This window comes from Pan troglodytes, chromosome 3 (assembly GCF_028858775.2).
Source record: "Pan troglodytes isolate AG18354 chromosome 3, NHGRI_mPanTro3-v2.0_pri, whole genome shotgun sequence".
Lineage (NCBI taxonomy): Eukaryota > Metazoa > Chordata > Mammalia > Primates > Hominidae > Pan > Pan troglodytes.
In genome coordinates this window covers 74727947-74748578 of record NC_072401.2, presented here as the reverse complement: position 1 = coordinate 74748578, position 20632 = coordinate 74727947, and the positions used below count along the sequence as shown (strand labels likewise).

The window sequence follows — 20632 nt, the reverse complement described above, 5'->3', positions numbered from 1 at the left end:
AGGGGAAGGCTATAGAAAATAGCTGAAATAGCACAGTAAATACATTTATTATGTGCCAAGCATTGTTAGAAGTGCTTTGCACGAATTCATTCACTTAATCCTCACAAACACTATTACTGTCCACAGCTTTATACATGAGAAAAAATGAAACATAGAAAAAAATGACTCGCCCAAGGTCACTCAGTTAATGAACGGCAAAACCTGGAACAAACCTAGACACTCTGACTTCTGAACCCAAACACGTAAACCACCTCATGTTAAAGGGAGGTGTAAATCTTTAGAGAATGCATTCCTGCCACCATCATCTGAGTTTTTCATTCTCTCTCCCTCTTCCTCCCTCCCTCCCTCTCCACTCCCTTTCCCTCTTCCCCTTTCTTCCTTCTCCCTTCTCTCACTTCCTTCTTTCTTCTCTCCCTTTTTCCTTTCTTTCTTTTTTGACTCCAAAGTCAAAACTATTTCCTTATCACTGTCAACCTAAAGCCTCAGATTATGCTTTGAAGACGTGACTTCTTTTTTATGTTTATTTCATATAGCAGAGAATTTGCTAAAGTGAATAAAATATTTAGTGGCTTCATGAACTGATGAAATGGGCTATTTGCTGTCCGTGTTTTGTTTTTATTTCCTGTTCATTTCCTCCTCCCATCCTACTTATACACTTTCCAGTTTCTCCTCTCCCCAGTCCCCTACACCTATGCTGCTTCTAAACAACCTTTTTGGAACCGGTTAACTTTTTTTTTTGAGACGGAGTTTTGCTCTTGTCACCAGGCTGGAGTACAATGGTGCGATCTCGGCTCACTGCAACCTCCACCTCCTGGGTTCAAGTGATTCTCCTGCCTCAGCCTCCCAAGTAGCTGGGATTACAGGTGCCCACCACCATGCCTGGCTAATTTTTATATTTTTAGTAGAGACGGGTTTTCATCATGTTGGCCAGGCTGGTCTCGAACTCCTGACCTCAGGTGATCCATCCGCCTCGGCCTCCCAAAGTGCTGGGATTACAGATGCAAACCACGGCACCCAGCCTATCTTTAAAATATTCCCTGAAAAAAAATAATAAAGCCAAGTTCAGCGGCCTACAGAAGAGTATCAGGACACGTAGGGAAGCACCTTAATGTCATGGGAAAATATCCTGAAGTTTTAATATGCCGTACCAGAAGGGGGAACAAAGAATTACAACAGAGAAGCATTTCTCAGACTGTTTGGAGTGAGAGATTAATGAATTTGCTCAGGGGAAAAAAGGTGCTCTGGTCAAATAGGTTTGTTAAACCTTGAATACTCTATGTCTCCCCTCCTGGAGAATACCAATATACATTAGCATATAAAAGGTTCTGCGAAGTCCTGCAATAAAGAAACCTGTTACACATCTACACATCACCTTAGCACCTCTCACACTCACTTGACCACGGCACCCTTCTCCCCACTCCATTCCAAACACTTATTTGTACCTTTCAGTTTCAGAAAACAAAGTTCAAATTATCTTTACATCAAAAACTTACTATCTTTCCTTTACAGACTCAAAATCAGATCCTGAACTCCTGTCAAAAAGGAAAAAAGAAAAGCTCCCAACCAAGCCAACAGTGTCAACTTCAAAAGCCTTCAGAGTTGGAATGTGCCTGCACATCTCTGATACATCAACTACAATATCAAACTAGAAGCTTTGCACAAAATCTAAGGAGAAGGGTCTTACACATCTGTGTACCAGGTGGGCAATTCCATGAGAGGGGAACATGGTAGTATAATTTAGCTTGACAACTGTCCCTGTGGGCATTCTTATTTCACAACATTTAGCTATCGAGGGTATCACTACTTTAATCTTGCATTTGACCACCACAAAGCTCATTTACACGGCCTCTTAAACAAACATGGCCAGAGCACACGGTCCTACGTTTCACTTCAGCTTCACCACGCCAGATGACTTTTGTACACGGGCCCAGCCATGATATGAGTGAAGCAGCAGGAGGCAGAGGAATGGTGGTTTGGCTGATTTGGAAGACAATGTATCATAATAAATCTTGGGCAGAGAGGAAAATTGAATGGACTCACCATACACAACCAGAGAGACCACATGGCTCTGCTTCTCCTTTGAAATGGGATTGGTAAGGATGACAGTGTAATTTCCTGTGTCTCTTTCACTCACTTCCATAATCGTCAGTACATGCCCCACTTTAATTGTGTGATTGGACTCAAGGGGTATTCCATTTTTATACCTATGAAAAAGAATTCTCAGGAATTAGTATAGTCAAAGGATTTGCTCTCACATGAAATGATGCTTTGCATTTATTTCCAGTAGTTACCATTTTATTTCTGGGGGTGGGTAACCAAGGTACTTCACAGGGATTCTGACACGCTCCCCCACCGTGGCTTCCACCAGAGATTCCATGCCACTTCCAAAAGCAACAAAAGGTTTTTCTGGAAGAAAATAAATAAAAAAAAAATGTCAACTTACTGTAAACGGTCATTTGATTTAGTTTTTCATTTCAAGTGAAACGTCAAAGACCTTGAGGGTCTGAGTAGCTGCAGTTCCAAGATTTCCTGTACTACCTTTCAGTGGGTCACTTTTCAGCTTCTCCCACACCTCCCGTGTTTCTCCCACACCTCCTGTGTTTGCATTTGCTTTTCTCTCCCCGCTAGTGCACTCCCACAAGCCTAGTGATTGCTCAAGTCTCAACTCAAACACTTGCTCCTCTGTGCAGCTTTCTCTAAGTCCCCCAGGGATGCTTGGGTGCTCCTTCTCCTCTGCTCCCATGACAGCCTCCACACACCTCTTCCACCATGAGGCCCCAGGACTCAGTCCTCAGACCTCCTCTTTATTTACACCTTCCTCTAGCCTCAGGTTTAAAGTATCATTCACGTACCTCCTAAATGTGTTATCTTCTGCCCTGACTCCTCTGGGTTCCGGGTTGATATGTTAAATATCTCCACTTGGATGTTTAACAGGCATCTCCAGATAAACATATCTAACACTGTTTCCCTAAATCTCACTGCCTTCTTGATCTTTGCCATCTCAGTAAATAACACCATCATTTACTCAGTTGCTCATGCTAACGCTCGAGTCATCTTCCACTCTTTTTCTCTTATACTCCACAACCAATGAATTGATCAGCGGACCCTGTTGACTCTACCTTCAAAATATATCCAGAAGCAGATCACTTCTCACTACCTCCACACCTCAACTACCCTTGTCTAAGCCACCCCTCAACTCTCACTTGGATAACTGCAATTAGCCTCCCAACTGACCTCCTTATTTCTGCCCCTATTTCCCTGAAGTATTCTGGAGAACAAAAGTAATTCTATAAAAACATAAGCCAGAGCACATCTCTCTCTGTGTATTTTGACAAGTGCATCTTGGCAAGTGAAATAATTTAAATAAATTTAGGACACTTAGTGATTTCTATTTTGTTCATTCAGAAGAAATTTTCAAGTTCTTGCTAGGGATGCCACGTGACCTAGAGGTCAAGAGCATAGCTTTGTAGTCAGGAACTTGAGTTCCAATCTCAGCTTCAAAGATGAGATGAGCTAATAAAGTAAGTGCTCACTAAATCATACTTGTTATAGTTGTTGCCACTTTTATGATTACAACTCTAATAAATAGCATTATCTAAGGTATTTTTAAAATTCCACTGTATTGATGCATTCTCATAATATAAACTCCAAAATCCTTTCCAAGGCTTATAAGTAGGATGCCACACAAATTACCATGTAAACTCAGACATTTATGTAAATGAAAGAGAATAAACGAAAAATTAAGGTGATTTTCTCAAGGCCAGTTCAATTTAATTCCAGTTCAGTTACAGTTGACCCTTAAATAACACAAATTTGAACAACATGAGTCCACTTATAAGCAGATTTTCTTCCACCTCTGCCACCCCTGAGACAGCAAAACCACCCCCTCCTCTTCCCCCTTTTCCTCAGCCTACTCAACGTGAAGACAAGGATGAAGACCTTTATGATGATCCACTTACACTTAATGAATAGTAAATATATTTTCTCTTCCTTACAATTTTCTTAATAACATTTTCTTTAGCTTTATTGGAAGAATACAGTATATAATACATATAACATATAAAATATGTGTTAATTGACTGTTTATGTTATCAGTAGGGCTTCCAGTCAACAGTAGGCCATTAGTTACGTTTTGTGGAAGTCAAAAGTTATACCTTGATTTTTTTTTTTTTTTTTGAGAAGGAGTTTCACTCTTGTTGCCCAGGCTGGGGTACAATGGCACGATCTCGGCTCACTGCAACCTCCACCTCCTGGGTTCAAGGAATTCTCTTGCCTCAGCCTCCTGAGTAGCTGGGATTACAAGCTCCCACCACCACACCAGGCTAATTTTTTGGATTTTTAGTAGAGATGGGGCTCCACCATGTTGACCAGGCTGGTTTCGAACTCCTGATCTCAGGTGATCCACCCACCTCAGACTCCCAAAGTGTTGGGATTACAGGCGTGAGCCACCGCGCCCGGCCTATACATGGATTTTTGACTGCAGAGGAGGGAAAGTTAGGGGAACTCCCCTGAGTTCCCCCAATCCCTGAGTTGTTCACAGGTCAACTGTATATTGCTAAATGTTTCCCCAGTTTGCAAAGCTCATGCTTATTCAAGTAGGCCTCTCAGCCTTGCAATAAAATGAAAATTTAAAAACTACCTTAGCTAATACTATTTAACATAGTAACAATCCTAATAGCAGCAATAACTATAATAAGTAATACTAAATGAACTCTTACTGTATATCAGCACATCTCATCTTTAAAGTTGAGGTTTAAACCCAAGTTCCTGACTACAAAGCTATGCTCTTGACCTCTAGGTCATGTGGCCTCCCTAACAAGAAAAACTAGAAACTATCTTCTGAATGAACAAAATAGGAATCACTAAGTGACCTAAATTTATTTAAATTATCTCACTTGTCAAGGCACAGAATAATTTCCAAGACCATAGCTTACCGTGGACCCTGACAAATGTGCTGTTCTTCTTGGTCATCAGCCCACTGGACGCTGCACAGGTGTACAATCCTTGGTCACTCCGGGTTACACCATCTATAGTTAAGGTGCTCAAAAATTTCTTCATCTCACTCCCAGACTGGGTTTTTAGGTCTCGGTTTACAAGTTTCTTATGCTGATGCTGAAAAAAGTGTTGACTGAATTTCCAAAGCACAGCATATAACATTACCCAATAACTTCTAGTAACACACAGAATTAAATCTGGCCTTTGGTAAACATTATTTAATGCTAAAAACAGGGACACCAGAACTTTTAACCTCATGCAGACAACAAATATATTTTGTTTCAGGAGAAATAAATGGAACCAACTGAATTAGGATTTTTAAAACCTCACGTGGTGAAAGTGAGATGGATATAAACTGCAGAAACACAAGTAAATGTGACCACTGTTTAAGGAGCAGTGTATCTCATGCCACCTCTTAAAGAGAAATTCCCTTAAAAGGAATGTACATCAAAAACTTTGGAGAACAGAGAAATGACATAATGTGGAAAGATGTAATCACCTAGAGAAAACTAATATTCATAGCCTGGCTATTGCAGAATAGGACAAAATTCCTGGTATTTCACCTTTTGGTGGGTGCTATCTGTTCTGCAATTCCCTTAAATTGTGTGTGTGTGTATGTGTGTGTGAGTGGGTGTGTATGTGTGTGTGTTTAAGGCTCTTACATTTTATCTGGCCAAAGAGGCCCCTATCTCTCAAGCAAACTTCATTGGGGCTTATTATCTAAGTATTTGGAGGTCTGGCTTTGAATCATTAGCGTTACCTTCGAAGAAGGGTATTCCCAGTTGAAGTCAATCCCCACATTTAGTTCAGTTCTTGCTGTACAATTTAAGACAAGCTTTTCTCCAACAGATAGTTCAATTCCATGAGACGGACTCAGAACCACATCATAAATCCTATACCCTAGAGCAAGTAAATTGAAAAAACAGAACATGAGAGAGCAAATAAGCCTATAACTTTGCACAGATTTATTTTTTAAAGTAATGCAACTTTAAAACATGCCACATTGTTTTTCCCTGCAGGCCTCACCAATACTTGGTAGCTCCCAGGAAAATGGCCAACAGAGGTTTACAAAGCACTACCTTCACAGATCTCAAAGATGTTGTAACCCAGTGGATAGAAAAGTAGTAAACTTTCAGTGGTCAGTAGCCCTAGGCCAGTAGGGCCAGCTTTAGCAAATTGCTGAAGTTTCCATAAAATAGTCATAATTGAAATAATTGATAGCAAGCAATGCTCTGAACATTGAATTCTTCATAAAATGTGCTCGAGTAATACCATTCGCTTTCATCCTTTTTTTTAAAAGTTTTCTTTTTCTTCCTTAATCTTGGCAAGAAAAGAGACAACCTCAATTGCACATGGGTTTATTTGGTAGAGAAGAGCAGATGAATTGCCCAACACCATATCCTGAGTTCCTATACTTTTCAATATCCTTCTTCACTCTATGTTGTTATCTCCAAGATCTTAATACAAGGATATGTTATTAATGATATGGAAAGGAAATTTCCTCTTACCTACAACGACAACTATGTACATAATAGACTGGTAACTTTCATCATTAATTTTTGCTTCACAGAAGACCATGCCAGCATAGCTGATCATGTAGCTGGGAATAGTAAAGCCCTTCTTGCTGTCCCAGGAAATTCTGTTACCATCAGGAACAAATCTCTTTTCTGGGTATCTCTGGGTAATAAAAAGACATATCAAATATTTAATCCAGTACCAAAAATGAGAGCCATGTACAATGATCACTGAAGAAATCATCTTATTTTTAAGAATACTAATTAGTTTTATTCATTGCATTTGACCCTTCCTAAAGGATCCTTAAAACTCATTGTGAATATTATAAACAGGTTACCCATCTTAATATTAGCTTAAAATTATAAAAACGTAAGAGACGATTGGAGGAGATGCAACTTACTGCACAAAGTGACACGTTGAGATTTGAAATGGACCCGAGACATGGAATCACCACAGTTTTGTTTTTGTTCTCAGTAATGTACACGACTCCATGTTGGTCACTAACAGAAGCAATAAATGGAGATCTGTAATCTAGAAGAAAATTTAGTTTTATTAATGAGTTAATAGTATTTACTAGAAAAGTTGGTCATTTTTCAGGTTCCTAAACTCTAACCAGACAAGTGAATGACTGGAAGTGACACCTCACACAACCAAAGGCATCCACAGATTATTCTGCTGATAGATATCTGTGCTACAGGAGGGTGTGTGTGTATGTGTGTGTGTGTGTGTTTGTGCATGCACATGCATGTGTATATATCTGTGTGTATAAAAATTTTGGAAAAAAACTCCCAATTGAGATTGACTCCTTTCACAAGGTTTATTGACAAGTAGAATATATTTTTATAGATTTCACATTTTAATTTTTTAAAATATCATTTAAAATATCATTATAATTTTTTCAAAATGAAGGATAATATTTACTTTAAAATTTAAAGTTAAATCTATACACTTTACCGACAAGTTTTACTAATGTTTAAAATACTCATGTGCTCTCTCTTTAGGTAAATAATGTAAATTCCATGAAAATAAATGAATGGATCCCAAAGGATCTTTAGATTAACAGGAAACAGCTAACATTTTTGAATTTGGTTATTCAAGAGGACCATTCACGTGAGCATTTTAAGATTCTGAAGACTAGGGATATGATTCTTTCTAAAACCATGTTTAATTGTTTTTGCATTTAGTTTAACATTTAGCAGTCATTGATATCTTCAATGACAAACATTTGAAAAGTCACCACTCCAAAGACTGAGAAGAAAACTGAAGAGATTCTGACTGGGTTCTGTGGCTCACGCCTGTAATCCCAGCACTTTGGGAGGCTGAGGCAGGTGGATCACTTGAGGTCAGGAGTTTGAGACCAGCCTGGCCAACGTGGCAAAACCCCATCTCTACGAAAAATACAAAAAATTAGCCAGGCATGATGGCACGTGCCTGTAGTCCCAGCTATTTCAGAGGCTGAGGCAGGAGAATCATTTGAACCGGGGGGCAGAAGTTGCAGTGAGCTGAGATAGCACCACTGCACTTTAGCCTGGGCAACAAGAGCAAAACTCTGTCTCAAAAAAAAAAAAAAAAAAAAAAAAAAAGATTTCAAGGCCATTCAAACATTACTCATACAATGTTAACATGCTGCTGGAAACCTAGTCCATTCCCCAGAGATAGAGATGATGTGGTGTGGAGTCATGCTTGAAATCTCAGAGGGATAACATTTCACATTGCTATGCCCAACACATCTCATCAAGCATTTTCAGAGTGCTTCATAATAGTCAGTCAAAGTGAAGAAAGAGTTAATTAAACCACAGGGGACAAAGGCAGCTAATTCCCTGCAACAGCAGAAGTTTGATTTCCTTCCCAGCTGGAAAGCACAGAAAAGCAGCCAATCTAGCCCACCACATGCCATAGCCATTATCTTATGAGGCCAGGGCTCACTTCCTGGCTCCATCCATTGCTGAAGAGAATGGGGTCAGAAGACTAGGGAAGTAAGGTGGGGACCAGAGGGGACATTAAACACCTATCCATAGAGAATACTTCAGTGTTTCCTTTCCCATTGTTTAACTTCATGGCCAAAATCTTGGACAGCCCAACTCCTAGAACTTTAAGCTTAGACAGGAAGCAGAATTTAATGGTATACCCAAAGACAGGCAGTGTACCAATAAACAGTGCTAGGGATTGCCACTTCTTAATATTGCCTACCTTTCATCCACATGTTATGAAATATTACATAACTTGCTTACAGAGCAAGCCTTTGGAAGCTAAATTAACCCTTTGACGTAAGACTAAACCTATTTAGTAAATCAATTCTATTTCGGTATCTCAAAAAAAGGAAATAAACAAAAGAAACCCAAACCACCACCCAGCCTCTCAAAATAAAATATTTACTGAAACTCATGAAATGAATTTTCACATGTCTCCAAGTTTCCTGACTTAGGAAGAAGTAAATAATGAGATATGGGGGAGGTTCATCTTGTAGTATTTCTAGACAGGCTGAAAGCAGGAAATCCTTGCAATCTTCTGACCGAGCTGCATCTCTCAAGACTGCCAGGTCAAAAGGAGCCAGAAATTCCCCAAGATGTGAGCCTTGTCTCTTTCACATCTTGTGGAGGGAAGGAGGAGGACACCGAATTCTATCTTTGACAGTGCTTACTCTGGGCAAAGATATTTCTCAAACATTGTGAATCCAGTGGCATAGGTTATTTTGATGTGGTCTCCACTTTTTCATTGCACTGACCATATTACACTACTGAAATGTAAGCAGAGATATGCAAGTGTGTTTCCCAAAGCTGATGAAATTCTTGCCCTGTAAAAGCTGCTTCTGGGAAAAAAGTCTAAGTCATCTTCACCTGTCTCAAATACTCTGGGATGTAAAAAGGCATATACGTAAATACATAAAATGTCTGTTTATCTTCACTGAAAAGAAAAATATTTGGTACATCCAACCAAACTATGATGCAGCCCTTACATTCCTTAAATTTATATCATAGGGATCTCATTAGTTAAGTTAGGTTTTCACAGAAAAGATAAGATAGTGTAAGATTTTTGAAACACAAAAGAATGCATAACTCATTATAAATGCAGAATATGTGTGACATTTATTTTATACTATATGGATGTTAAGTCAGCCTCCATAATATCAATCCCAAACTGCACATCCTAGAAAGATACAGCATATCATCCAAGATCTCAGACCAAACAAGCAAAGGAAAGAAACATTGTCCTGAAAAGAGTCTGAAGCAATGTCTTTATTTGCACATGAGTATGGGAATTGTTTTTTATGAAGTACTAGTAAGAAAAAAAGGTTCCTATGTGCAAAAAACTCCAGAGCCCTTGGCAAAAAATGCTTTCCTATGCATTCTTGGGAAAATCTCCTACTCTGCTGTAGATAACTTATCTCTCCACAGAAATTTCTCCATAATTCACCCCCAAATCTTCCTTGATTTCAAGAATTTTAGGTTTTCTTCTCAAACATAGGAAGACTTTTTATAAGTCTCAGTGGCCAACAGTGAACACAGATTTACCTTGGAAACAAAGATCAGACCCAAACTAACTGGGCAAAAAAGAGGTAACACGGCCCAAGCTCCAGAATCAATGAGTCTTATTTCTCAGAGAAAGCCTCAGGAGAGAAGAATTGTGTGTATTCCTCTTGGCAAACAGCCTTTAGAGCAAGCCCTTTGTTGTACTCAATTCTTCTTTGAGCCTATTGTCTTTTATAACTGGTAAAGAGACGTGGGAAATGAATTTTATTTCACCACTTACCTTGAACATAGACATAAATGACCGAGGCCAAGTCAGTTTCCCGGTAGAAGCACTTGTAGGCTCCAGTGTCATTTCCGATCACTTTTGGAATTGTGAGTGTCTTACAGAAGAGGCCATCGCTGCACTCAGTCACCTCCACCCTTTGCTCACTGCCACTCTGATTATTGGGCCAAAGCCAGTCCAAGTCCCTCTGTCCCCTGAAAAATTAATTTCAGGGAGGTATTAATATGAAGTGCCAGACTGTGAGGCTATTTCTAAGAAAAGAGAAAATTTGGTTTTGAAACTTAAATAAACTCTTCAACAGACACAGTCAGTCTTCTACCGGCCGGGCATGGTGGCTCATGCCTATAATCCCAGCACTTTGGGAGGCCGAGGCGGGTGGATCACCTGAGGCCAGGAGTTCGAGACCAGGCTGGGCAACATGGTAAAACCCTGTCTCTACTAAAAATACAAAAATGAGCCAGGTGTGGTGGCGCATGCCTGTAATCCCAGCTACTCAGGAGGCTGAGGCATGAGAATTGCTTGAACCCGGGAGGTGGAGGTTGCAGTGAGCCAAAATCACACCACTGCACTTCAGCCTGGGCAAGAGGGCAACCCTGCCTCAAAAAAAACAAAAACAAAAACAAAAACAAAGTCTTCTACCAACAAGTCAGATTGACATATGATGAAAAGTTATAAACTCAGCTTCAGAAGTCACTTATAAAGATTCCTCAGTTTTCCATTAATTAATGCATTCTTTCTTTCAACAAATATCTATTAAGCATCTACTATGTGCCAAACTTGTTAAGGACTAGAGAAAGAGCAGTGAACAAATCAGACAAAAATCAATGCCTTTATGGAACCTCAGTCTAACTGGAGAAAACAGGCAATTAAAAAGTAAGGAAAGTTTATTGTATAAAAGATAGTGTTTAGTACTATGGAGAAAAATATAGAAGATGCAAAGAAAAGAGTAAAGAATTTTGCAGGAGGTGGTCTTGATAAAGCTAGCCATAGGAACATCATGAAGAGCAGTATCACAGGAGCAAAAACAGCACATGGAAAGGCCCTGGAGCAGGTGCATATCTGGAGTATTAAGGGAACAGCCAGGAAACCAGAGCAGCCAGGTAAGAGTGAGCAAAGGGGAGTAAGAAGTGAGGTTAGGAAGGAAGGAGGTGCAAGTAAGAGTCCCTCAGGACCTTGTAAGGACCTCGCATTAAAACATAGATGGCTTGTACTGCAGCATTTCTCTACAAGGCCCCAAGGAAGATAAGAAGATAGTCAACATCAAGAAGAATGTAACATTATTGGCCCTTCATTCAAAGAACTTAAAATTTCCAGGAAGTTGCAGCTAAATCAATGAAGTTACTTTTAACACACTCCATGGTTTTTTTCAGAATATAAGAAATGTTTATGCAGAGTTTTAAAAAGGGAGCATGGGATCCTTGGGGATTTCAAATAACCTTGTTATCGAGGGTCGGTAAAAGGAAAATCTAATGGGAAATGTGTCTTAAACAAGTAAAGCTAGAGAAACAGCACCTGCTACTGTGTTTTTTCCCAAGGGCTGGGTATTGGTAAGGGGCTAGGGTATTCTTTATACTGCAGTCTAAAATAGATGTATGTCATTCGGTTTAATGCTTAGTATTCAACAAGTATGAAGCAATGGCAATAACCTACCCAAGGTCCTTTGTGGACCCCCAGCACTCTTCCAGGAGGGTAACATCACCTCCACTTGTCACAGTCTCTACCAAAAACACACAGGTCCTAAGAAGGCTCCATGCCTTTCGTGTGTGATCACTATGTTAAACCCAAGGGTCTTCTATCTTTCATCCTGGGGTAAGGGTTGAAAGGCAAAATTTAAAGGCCTCTTCTTCTTGACAAAGAAGTCTACTTCTCCAGTTATCAAAAATCAATAGCATGACTTCTTGCTAGCAAGTGGGGAAAGATGCATTCCAGAATATCAAGGCAGAGCCCGAAGTCCATTATTTATGTAGATCATGCGCTCAGTAATATTACCCACTAAATATTAAATTGCTATTAAATATTACTGCCTAAGTAATTATAGTAATAAATTTCTTATAAAGCAAAGTTTTTGGAAAGGGATAATAAGTGTTCAAGAATCATACCAAGCATAATAAATATAGTCCCAAATTTTTTCAACTCTATTCCTTAAATGTATGCCCTCAACTTCATTTATTCATTCATATTTATTGAGTGTATGTCTACTATACGCCAGGTGGCTGTACTGGTTATTGGAATGTGGGTGTGTGTGTGTATTTGTGTGCATGTGTGTGTGTGTGTGTGTGTATGCATGTTGGCAGAGAATAGTATAAAAACACCAGCAAAATTGTACAGAATTTTTGAGAGAAAATTCTTCTCATTTTCCATTATTACATCAGTTCTTAGAAACCTCACCACTTATGAACAATTACTACAAGCTCTATTATAATTCTGCTCTACTGGAAATTATTTCCACTCAATAAACAATCAGTTACTTAACACAAGAAATCTAGATCTAGAATGAATCCTTACCTGCAAGTAATTTGAAGAGTTGTATTAGCCTTAATTGTAAGTATGTCTTTTTGTATGCTGAGCCTGGGCAGATCAAGAGAAACACTAGGCAAACCTAGAAACAAATTAAATAAATGAATGTAGTTGCCACTGAGTTAGACCTAATAGGAAACACCTTCCATAAACAATGCATACTCTATACTTTAAAAGGCCTCTTCAGCAATTCATTGTATAAAACTGGGAATTTACTTTTCACCATTCTCAGTAAAAGTTCACAAGCTGTGTCATAACAGGAAGAATGGGCAGATGGTCATAAACCAACACAACAGTTCTGCAATTCATGGAGCTAGGGTGGAGTTCCTGTTTTCCTGCATTGCCAACTTCAAGGTCTTACAAAAGGATACGGGACATTGAAACCAAATGAACCTTCATCTGATGATCTCACTCCCTTGGGAAAGGACCCACTGACATTTCTTATAAAACATAGGATGTACACATTTGACTAAATTGCTAATTAACGAATCCCACTTAGACGGATTTTTATATAGTTCATCTACGTACCCTGAAGGGAGTGAGAGAATCTATGACCTTGTCTCATTTTCCTTTATTAATTTTCTAGTGCGCTTCCCCTGGTAACCAAACTGCCACAGCTGAAATAATGGCTCATAAAGACTGTACATTAAAAGCAAGGGAGAGAAACTGAGGAAGAGAAAACATTCCCCAATTCCACACATACATGCATATTAATATACTTTTATGTATGTGTGGAATTTTCCCAATTTTACACATATGTGCAAATTAATATACTTTTCTGTCTACTGTAATTCATTAGCATTACCCTTTTTTTAAAAAGTATATGAATATTTTCGTGAAAAATTTTCCCAGTTTCACACATACATGCAAACTAATGTACTTTTCTCTCTATTGTAATTCATTAGCATTACCCTTTTTTAAAAACGTATATAAATTTTTTTAAGTGTAATGCTGATGAATTACAATTGGGAGATCTGAACTTATTCATCAAAGCCCTGAACTCATCCTGACATCAAGCTTCAGACATAAGAAACTTGTCTTTACCTATAAGGGATAAGAACCAGAAAAGTACCACGGCATAGATTCCTCACCATGGGTCACTCTACAGCAAGATAACTGAATTCTCTGTCAACTAAATGTGAAGAGCTATGAGGTGTTGAAAAAGCATGAGAGAAAGAAAAATTGTCCACTATGCTAGGGTCTTAATAAATATCAAGACCTAGAAAATACCAGCTTTAAAAAAGTAATTGATGTTGGGCAGGCACCCAAGCTTTCTAAGTCATATCAACTAAGAAAAAATGACTCCCTAGGCCTAAACTGGCATTGACCTTGCTGGGCAAATAAGAGAGTATGAACAAATAGGACGAAGTATGAGACGGAATAAATAGAGAGAGTATAAGTAAATACCCAGTGCAAACATCCAGTGCATTGAATCTGAGGATCCCAATATGAACAAATGCAGGCAAAATGAATAAGTGACTGCACATGTTCTCACACACCACACAGATGTGCAAAATAAGTTACTGACATAACTGGTCAATATCATGGTTTTTAAGTCAATAATATGGTTTTTAAAAAACTGGAAACTAAGTTATATCAATATATCTCAGAAATTAACTGGCATTGGTACTGACTTATGTTTAGAACAGTTTTGTTCTTAAGACTTTAGACTGTGTCAGAATATCCCTGGGTCTACAAATCTGCATTTTAACAAGCATTTCAAATTATCCTACCACAGATGGTCTATGGGCCACTCTTGGACAGTTGCTGGTCTGGGTGGTCATGTTTAATTAATTTGCACAGTACTTTGTGCGTGGAACGGGGGTTACATTTATGTTTTAAATAGAGAATGGGGTCTCGCTATGTTGCCCAGGCACTTCTTGAACTCCTGGACTCAAGCGATCCTCCTGCCTCTGCTTCCCTAAGTGCTGGGATTACAGGAATAAGCCACTGCACCCAGCCTGCACAGTACTTTTTAATATGAAAGAAATAACTGCCCCCAAAACAGGCAAACAAAAAACCAAAATGTTTAAAAGCAAAATGAAACCTGGAGTCCCACTTTGTCTAAGAAAAGGAAAATGAAAACAATTCATTTGGATAACACAGATTTCAAACTTGACTGGGGAACACTAGGTTGAGAAAGATGCTGAAAACATGATGTACAATTCACACTGCAATCCAAATGAGAAAAAAACCATTATTTGGGCACATTCTTGTGAGAAAACAAATGGCAGTAAAAATGACTCTCAATAAACTGTGCCCACTCGGCTACCAAAATCAGAAACTCTTGAAGGTCCCTCATAATTTATTGCCACAGATCACATTCTAGACACACTTTCCTGTGTAACAAATATTTTTAAAAAGAAAAGGTATGTCCTTCATTCATAGGAAGCTGAGACAATGCCATACTATTCTAGAGACACGTTTACAACAAAAATCTATTCAACAAGGCTCTCAATAACTTCAAATTCATATTTGTAGACCAACATAGTTTTTTGTTTTTTTGTTTTTGCTCCATTAAATGTCATTCGTTTTCATTGGCAAGCTTGAGCTGGACTCTTCAGAAAGTTCTAAAGAAATAACTGTAAGAGGTACATATGCTACTACTCAATAAAAAGCCCTTCTATGTTCAAATCCCATAACCAATATTAATTAATTTGTGCACTGTTACCCTTCCAGCTCAAAGACGGGAAGGAAAAACAACAGTGCCTCTGTCTCTAGAATTTGATGGCACCAATTACAGCCCAATCCAATTAAGCAAGTAATGCACTCCAAAAGGGCAAGTTCACCATTATATTCAGGGCGACCGGCCTGCCGTTACTACTGCGCTAGGAAACACCCCAGGCTTAAAAGCAACTCACTTCTTTGTGGAATACAGAGCAACCACATGTTCCAGACCTTCATTCTCTGCCCAGAAAGGGGGAGAGAGAGGGCTTGTCAGGGACAAATGAGTGTCCATGGTGGACTGGACCCGTTGAACCAAGTCATTATAAAGAAAATTCAGTAACCATGGACAGATGATCCTGGTACTCTATGTGGGTGTGAGTGTCTTCTAAGACATGTGATTCTTGTCTTAGGAAGTAAGAAATTTTTTTCCCTGAATTATTCGACTTTTTTTTTTTCTTTCTCTGACCCTTTCCCCTTTCTCACCCTGCAAAGGGTGGAAATCTGGATATCAGCAAACTGGCTGCAGGAAAGAAATATTATCTAAGGGGTGGAGAGAGAAAGGAAAGTGAGGAAGAAAAGACAGACAGCTATTGCATGAAGAACGTGTGTGTTCCTAATTGAAGGAGACGGAAATTTTAGGCGGCAGGGAGAGGAAGGAATGGCACTAAAGCTAGGTACCAAGGCCCACAGGACAGGTTTTCGGAGCTTGAACTTCTGACTATGCGCTTACACCAAGGACCACAGCGCTTTGAAAGATGTGCAATGTTTTACGCAGGACAGTTGGCTGTTACTTGGAGACCCTTGGGGAAGCTGTCAAAGCCCCCAGGACAAGTCCCTATTCCCCCGCTTCTTCGCTCTGCAAGGAGAGCGGCGTCCTGCACCAAGGAAGGAAAAAAAGTTTCTCTCCGCTCCAGACCCCACTTCACACAGTGGGTGTGCAAGCGTGTTCGAGCATGAAGACAACAACGGGCCGGGTCCCGCAAAGAGGCAGAACCGAGTGTACCGTCCGATCCGGGAGACCTGGCCTGAGATTCCTGCAAGGTTTTCTTCCCCGGGCCCGGACTAGGATGTTGCGCGCAGCCAGACAACTTTTCACCGCCTGTTCTCGCCTGCGGAGGCACCTCCTGCCTGCCAACCCCAGGCGCCTTCCCACCCCAGCCTCCCAAGAGCCTGAGGGTGTGTCGGCATCTCAGGACACGCTCCAGCCGAGGTCCCTGTCGCAAACCAGAGTCCTGGAAAAGGAACTGGGCTAGAGCACAGGCGACCACAGACTCGCTGGGTAATCTTGGGCCAGTCTCTGAGCCTCAGTTTCCCCACTGGTAAATGAAAGATCGCAAAATGTCAAGTCCTGTCCAACTCTCCAGCTCTACGATTCCGAGTTAGATCTGGCTTTCAGGTCCTCTCCGCCCTCACCCGACCTGTCTGCCTTCCTCCTCCAGAGTGGGCTCCTTACCCACAGAGGCGGCCCGGGTCTCCACGCAGAGCCACAGGGCGACGGCCAGCAGCACCTTGCTCTGCATCCTGCACCTCGAGCCGGGCGAAATGCCCAGAACTCGGGAGCCGGTTCTTTCTCCCAGCGCCTGTCTAGAGAAGGAGGCGCGGAGGTGGAACTCGCGGCACCCCTCAGCGCAGGACAGTTGAGCGCACAGGGCTAGGGAGCCCGGGCGCCGACCGCGGCTGCAGGGGCGTCTGCGGGTGCCGGTAGGAGAGGATATCCAGGCTGCCAGACGGGCTTTCTGCGGCGCGCAAGTGATGCCCGGCGCAGGCAGAGGAAACGCAGCGACCACACATTGACCGCTCTCCCGGGGTCCCGGGACTCAGTGCAGGGTGGGAGCTGGAGCCGAAACTCTAGAGCGCGGAGGCGGGGCCATGCGGGGCGGGGCCGGGGCGGAGGAGGGGCTCTCCCGTGCGGCCAGCCCCGCCCCTCACCCGGGTACCCGGCGGGGATCTCCAGCTCCCCAAGCCCATTTACATCTCCCCATTTCCCCACACAACTGGACTGCGCTGGGCCCCAAGTCGCCCAGGAGAGAACAACCCAGAGCAACAACTTTGTTTCTGGTGTAAATAAAAAGTACTCGGTAACGGGCGCTGAGCAACTCCAAGATTTAATCGCTTGCCGGTCCCCGAAATTTGGGGAGCATCACCAGGAGCGCAGCGAAGAGCACCGCGCCCTCACCAGGCGCGTCAAAGTGCAGGACCCTCTTCGCCATCGCGCGCGTCTGAAGTGGCCGAGAATCTGCAGCAGTTTGGAGCCACAAGGGAGAAGCGGATACTCAGCCAAGTATGCCGGGTCGCAAGCTGGCAGCGACTCCTGCCAGTAGTTTTGGTTTTTGTATAAGGGTATTTTGTCTGGCCAGTATAATTGTAGTTTAAAAAGCTGAATCTGGTTGCTCTTAATCAGAAAACGCACTTGCCCAGTTCGCCAACATTCCCGCTATTTCCCAAAATATTTGGCGGCTCCAAGTTTGAAGTGACCTGCCTAGCCCCAAGAAGGCTTTTGTCCATCGTGCTCCCCAACGAAGAGCCCTAGTGAAAGTTTGGCCATGCCCCTTTTCAGAGCAGAGCTTCCAGCCAAGATATCCTTAGGCCCAGGGGAAGGAGGCCAGCTGCCAGCCGGCTTCAGTGGAGGAGCAATGAAGCAAAAGCACCTAGGACACTCTGTGACCAAATTACACAACTGTCTCCATGTGTGTGGACTTCTTGTGGCAGCTGTTTGGAGGCGAACTCCAATTCCTTCCTGACCACATTCGTTCCTTCTGGTTTTCTGTCCATATCTCCCCACACCTGGGGAGTGACATCAAATGTCCCCTAACTTCATTAAATATGAATCTTCCAGATGCCTATGTCTTTTACCTCCCAGAGGTGCTTTTTAATGACAACCTAAAGGACCATTCTTCACCAAGATAACACACAGAATTATTATATCTACACCTAATTCAAACTAGATTGATTGTATACAATTAATGTAACCTGTTACTTGTCTTCATCTGTTTTTAAATATTTACTGTATTCACGCTTTTACTTTTCCAAGTTGACAGGTGAAATATTTTAATGCTGAAATATAATGAATGTATATGGCAAAAATATTTTGGAAAAACACAAAAAGGTTTAGAGTGAAAAGACTTTCTTTTGGCAGAGACATTTTTATGTTTCCTTTTTTTTCCAAGCAGATTCTTAAATACAAGTATGTAGATATGTCACCCTTCTCTTCCCACAATTGCTTGGTATAAATGCTATTTGAGCGTTGGCTTTTTTCCCTTTAAATTTGATTTATTTATTTGAGACAAGGTCTCACTATGTTGCCCAGGCTGGTCTCCAATGCCTGGACTCAGTCCATCCTCCTGCCTCAGTCTCCCAAAGCGCTGGGATTACAAGCACGAGCCACCCTGCCCAGCCTTCACTTTATAATATACGTTGGAGATTCGTTCTACATCAACCTTTAAAGCTCCATCTTTTATTTATTTATTTATTTATTTATTTATTTATTTATTTATTTTTATATAGAGGCAGGGTCTCACTATGTTGCCCAAGCTGGCTGCGAACAAAGCTCCATCTTTCCATCTTTTCAATGTTGGCATAGTGCTCTACTGTATAGATGTACTCATATTTATCTGGGAGGTATTTATTTGGGGAGGGGAGAGAATCTTTAAAGAAACTCTTCTCTTCCTGCTAGTAAACTCAGCAAATAAAATAGGATGGACTCTGGCAAAGTTGGATAAAGGGGTGGGAGATGGAACCTGGTTTGGAGAGGGCAGTTTTTCTCCATCCCCATCACCAGACAATTCCCTATCAGCCTTATTTACAATTCATGACACTTCCTCTTCCATGTCTCATTTAAGAAGATAGTGTCTCCTCTGAATGCAAACCAGAACCTGCAGGCCCGTGGTAATAGCCCCCTTTAGAAGTCTTGGAGGAAATGATGCGTCTTTGATGGCCGCAAGACCAGAATTTGGCAGAGTCTCAATGAAATCAGTCTACCACATTCCCTCCCACACAGCACTTAGAAGTGCCTTAGGTTCACAAAAAAAATGGCAAAGTCTGTTAAAAAAAAAAAAAAAAAGATAGAAAAGAAAGGCTGTTCCATGTGCAGCACCCTGTCGTTATCTGGCATTGCAAAGGAGTGACTTTTGTGAGTTAACCCAACAGTAAGGCACCTAGCAAAGTGCCCCAAATGTGTTGAGTGTTCCATAGATGCTATTCAGATGCCACAGCAGAGTAGTAGCTAAGTGCACAGACTCTGGATTTTATTCCCAGATCTACCGCTTACGATCTGTGTGATCTTTACCAACTTACAAGTAACTTATCTACGAAACACAAAAAAAATTATAATAGTACCTTCTTCATAGGGTTCTTACAAGAATTAAAGGAGTTATGTAAGGCACTTGGAGTAGGCCCCAACACAGCTAGTAAAGATCTTGGACATAGTAAGTACCAGATACACATTAAGAAACATTCTGCAAAGGTTGGTTATACTACAATGCATGGGCTTCTTCATGCTGCTGAGATCTAAACTGCTAAGCAGGCTCATTCATTCAATAGTTTTTGAGCACCTACTATATGCTAGGCATTGAACCAGGAACTGGGGTTACGATGGTGAAAATAATGTCAAGATGAGCTTAAATGAGGAATCATTGTAATAGCCTCACCCAAGACAAATTTAATTTAATCTTTAAGCACTTCTTGTCTCCAGCTACTTTTCTGGGCTTGTACATACAGAATATACATTGTTCATACTCAAAGCACACTGCATAAATTACTCTCCATGATCTCCAAATTTGGTTACATTACCAACAGTATTTTGGACTCCATGTCTTAACAAGTTATATGAAGATTTGTCAAAGGTTAATAACTGTGGAAGTTCAATTGCTTCAAAGAGAATAAAATACCCAGGAATCCAACTTACAGGGGATGTGAAGGACCTCTTCAAGAAGAACTACAAACCATTGCTCAGTGAAATAAAAGAGGACACAAACAAATGGAAGAACATTCCATGTTCATGGATAGGAAGAATCAATATCGTGAAAATGGCCATACTGCCCAAGGTAATTTGTAGATTCAATACCATCCCCACCAAGCTACCAATGACTTTCTTCACAGAATTGGAAAAAACTACTTTTAAAGTTCATATGGAACCAAAAAAGAGCCTGAATTGCCAAGACAAATCTAAGCCAAAAGAACAAAGCTG

At 40.9% G+C, this 20632-nt stretch overlaps 1 protein-coding gene across 1 annotated transcript in view; it reads right to left on the bottom strand.

Annotated features, from left to right (window-relative positions):
* Positions 1-17269, bottom strand: part of KDR (kinase insert domain receptor) — a 47144-nt gene extending 29875 nt beyond the window's left edge. Inside the window, exons 1-9 of the mRNA XM_517284.9 lie at positions 16901-17269; positions 12769-12862; positions 10261-10457; positions 6911-7041; positions 6504-6672; positions 5756-5895; positions 4935-5112; positions 2292-2406; positions 2041-2204 (exon numbers count right to left, since the gene is read on the bottom strand). Of these exons, the coding sequence (XP_517284.5) occupies positions 2041-2204; positions 2292-2406; positions 4935-5112; positions 5756-5895; positions 6504-6672; positions 6911-7041; positions 10261-10457; positions 12769-12862; positions 16901-16967 (1255 nt within the window). The 5' untranslated portion in view covers positions 16968-17269. The remainder of the gene's footprint in view (positions 1-2040; positions 2205-2291; positions 2407-4934; positions 5113-5755; positions 5896-6503; positions 6673-6910; positions 7042-10260; positions 10458-12768; positions 12863-16900) is intronic.
* Positions 17270-20632: the final 3363 nt, after the last annotated feature.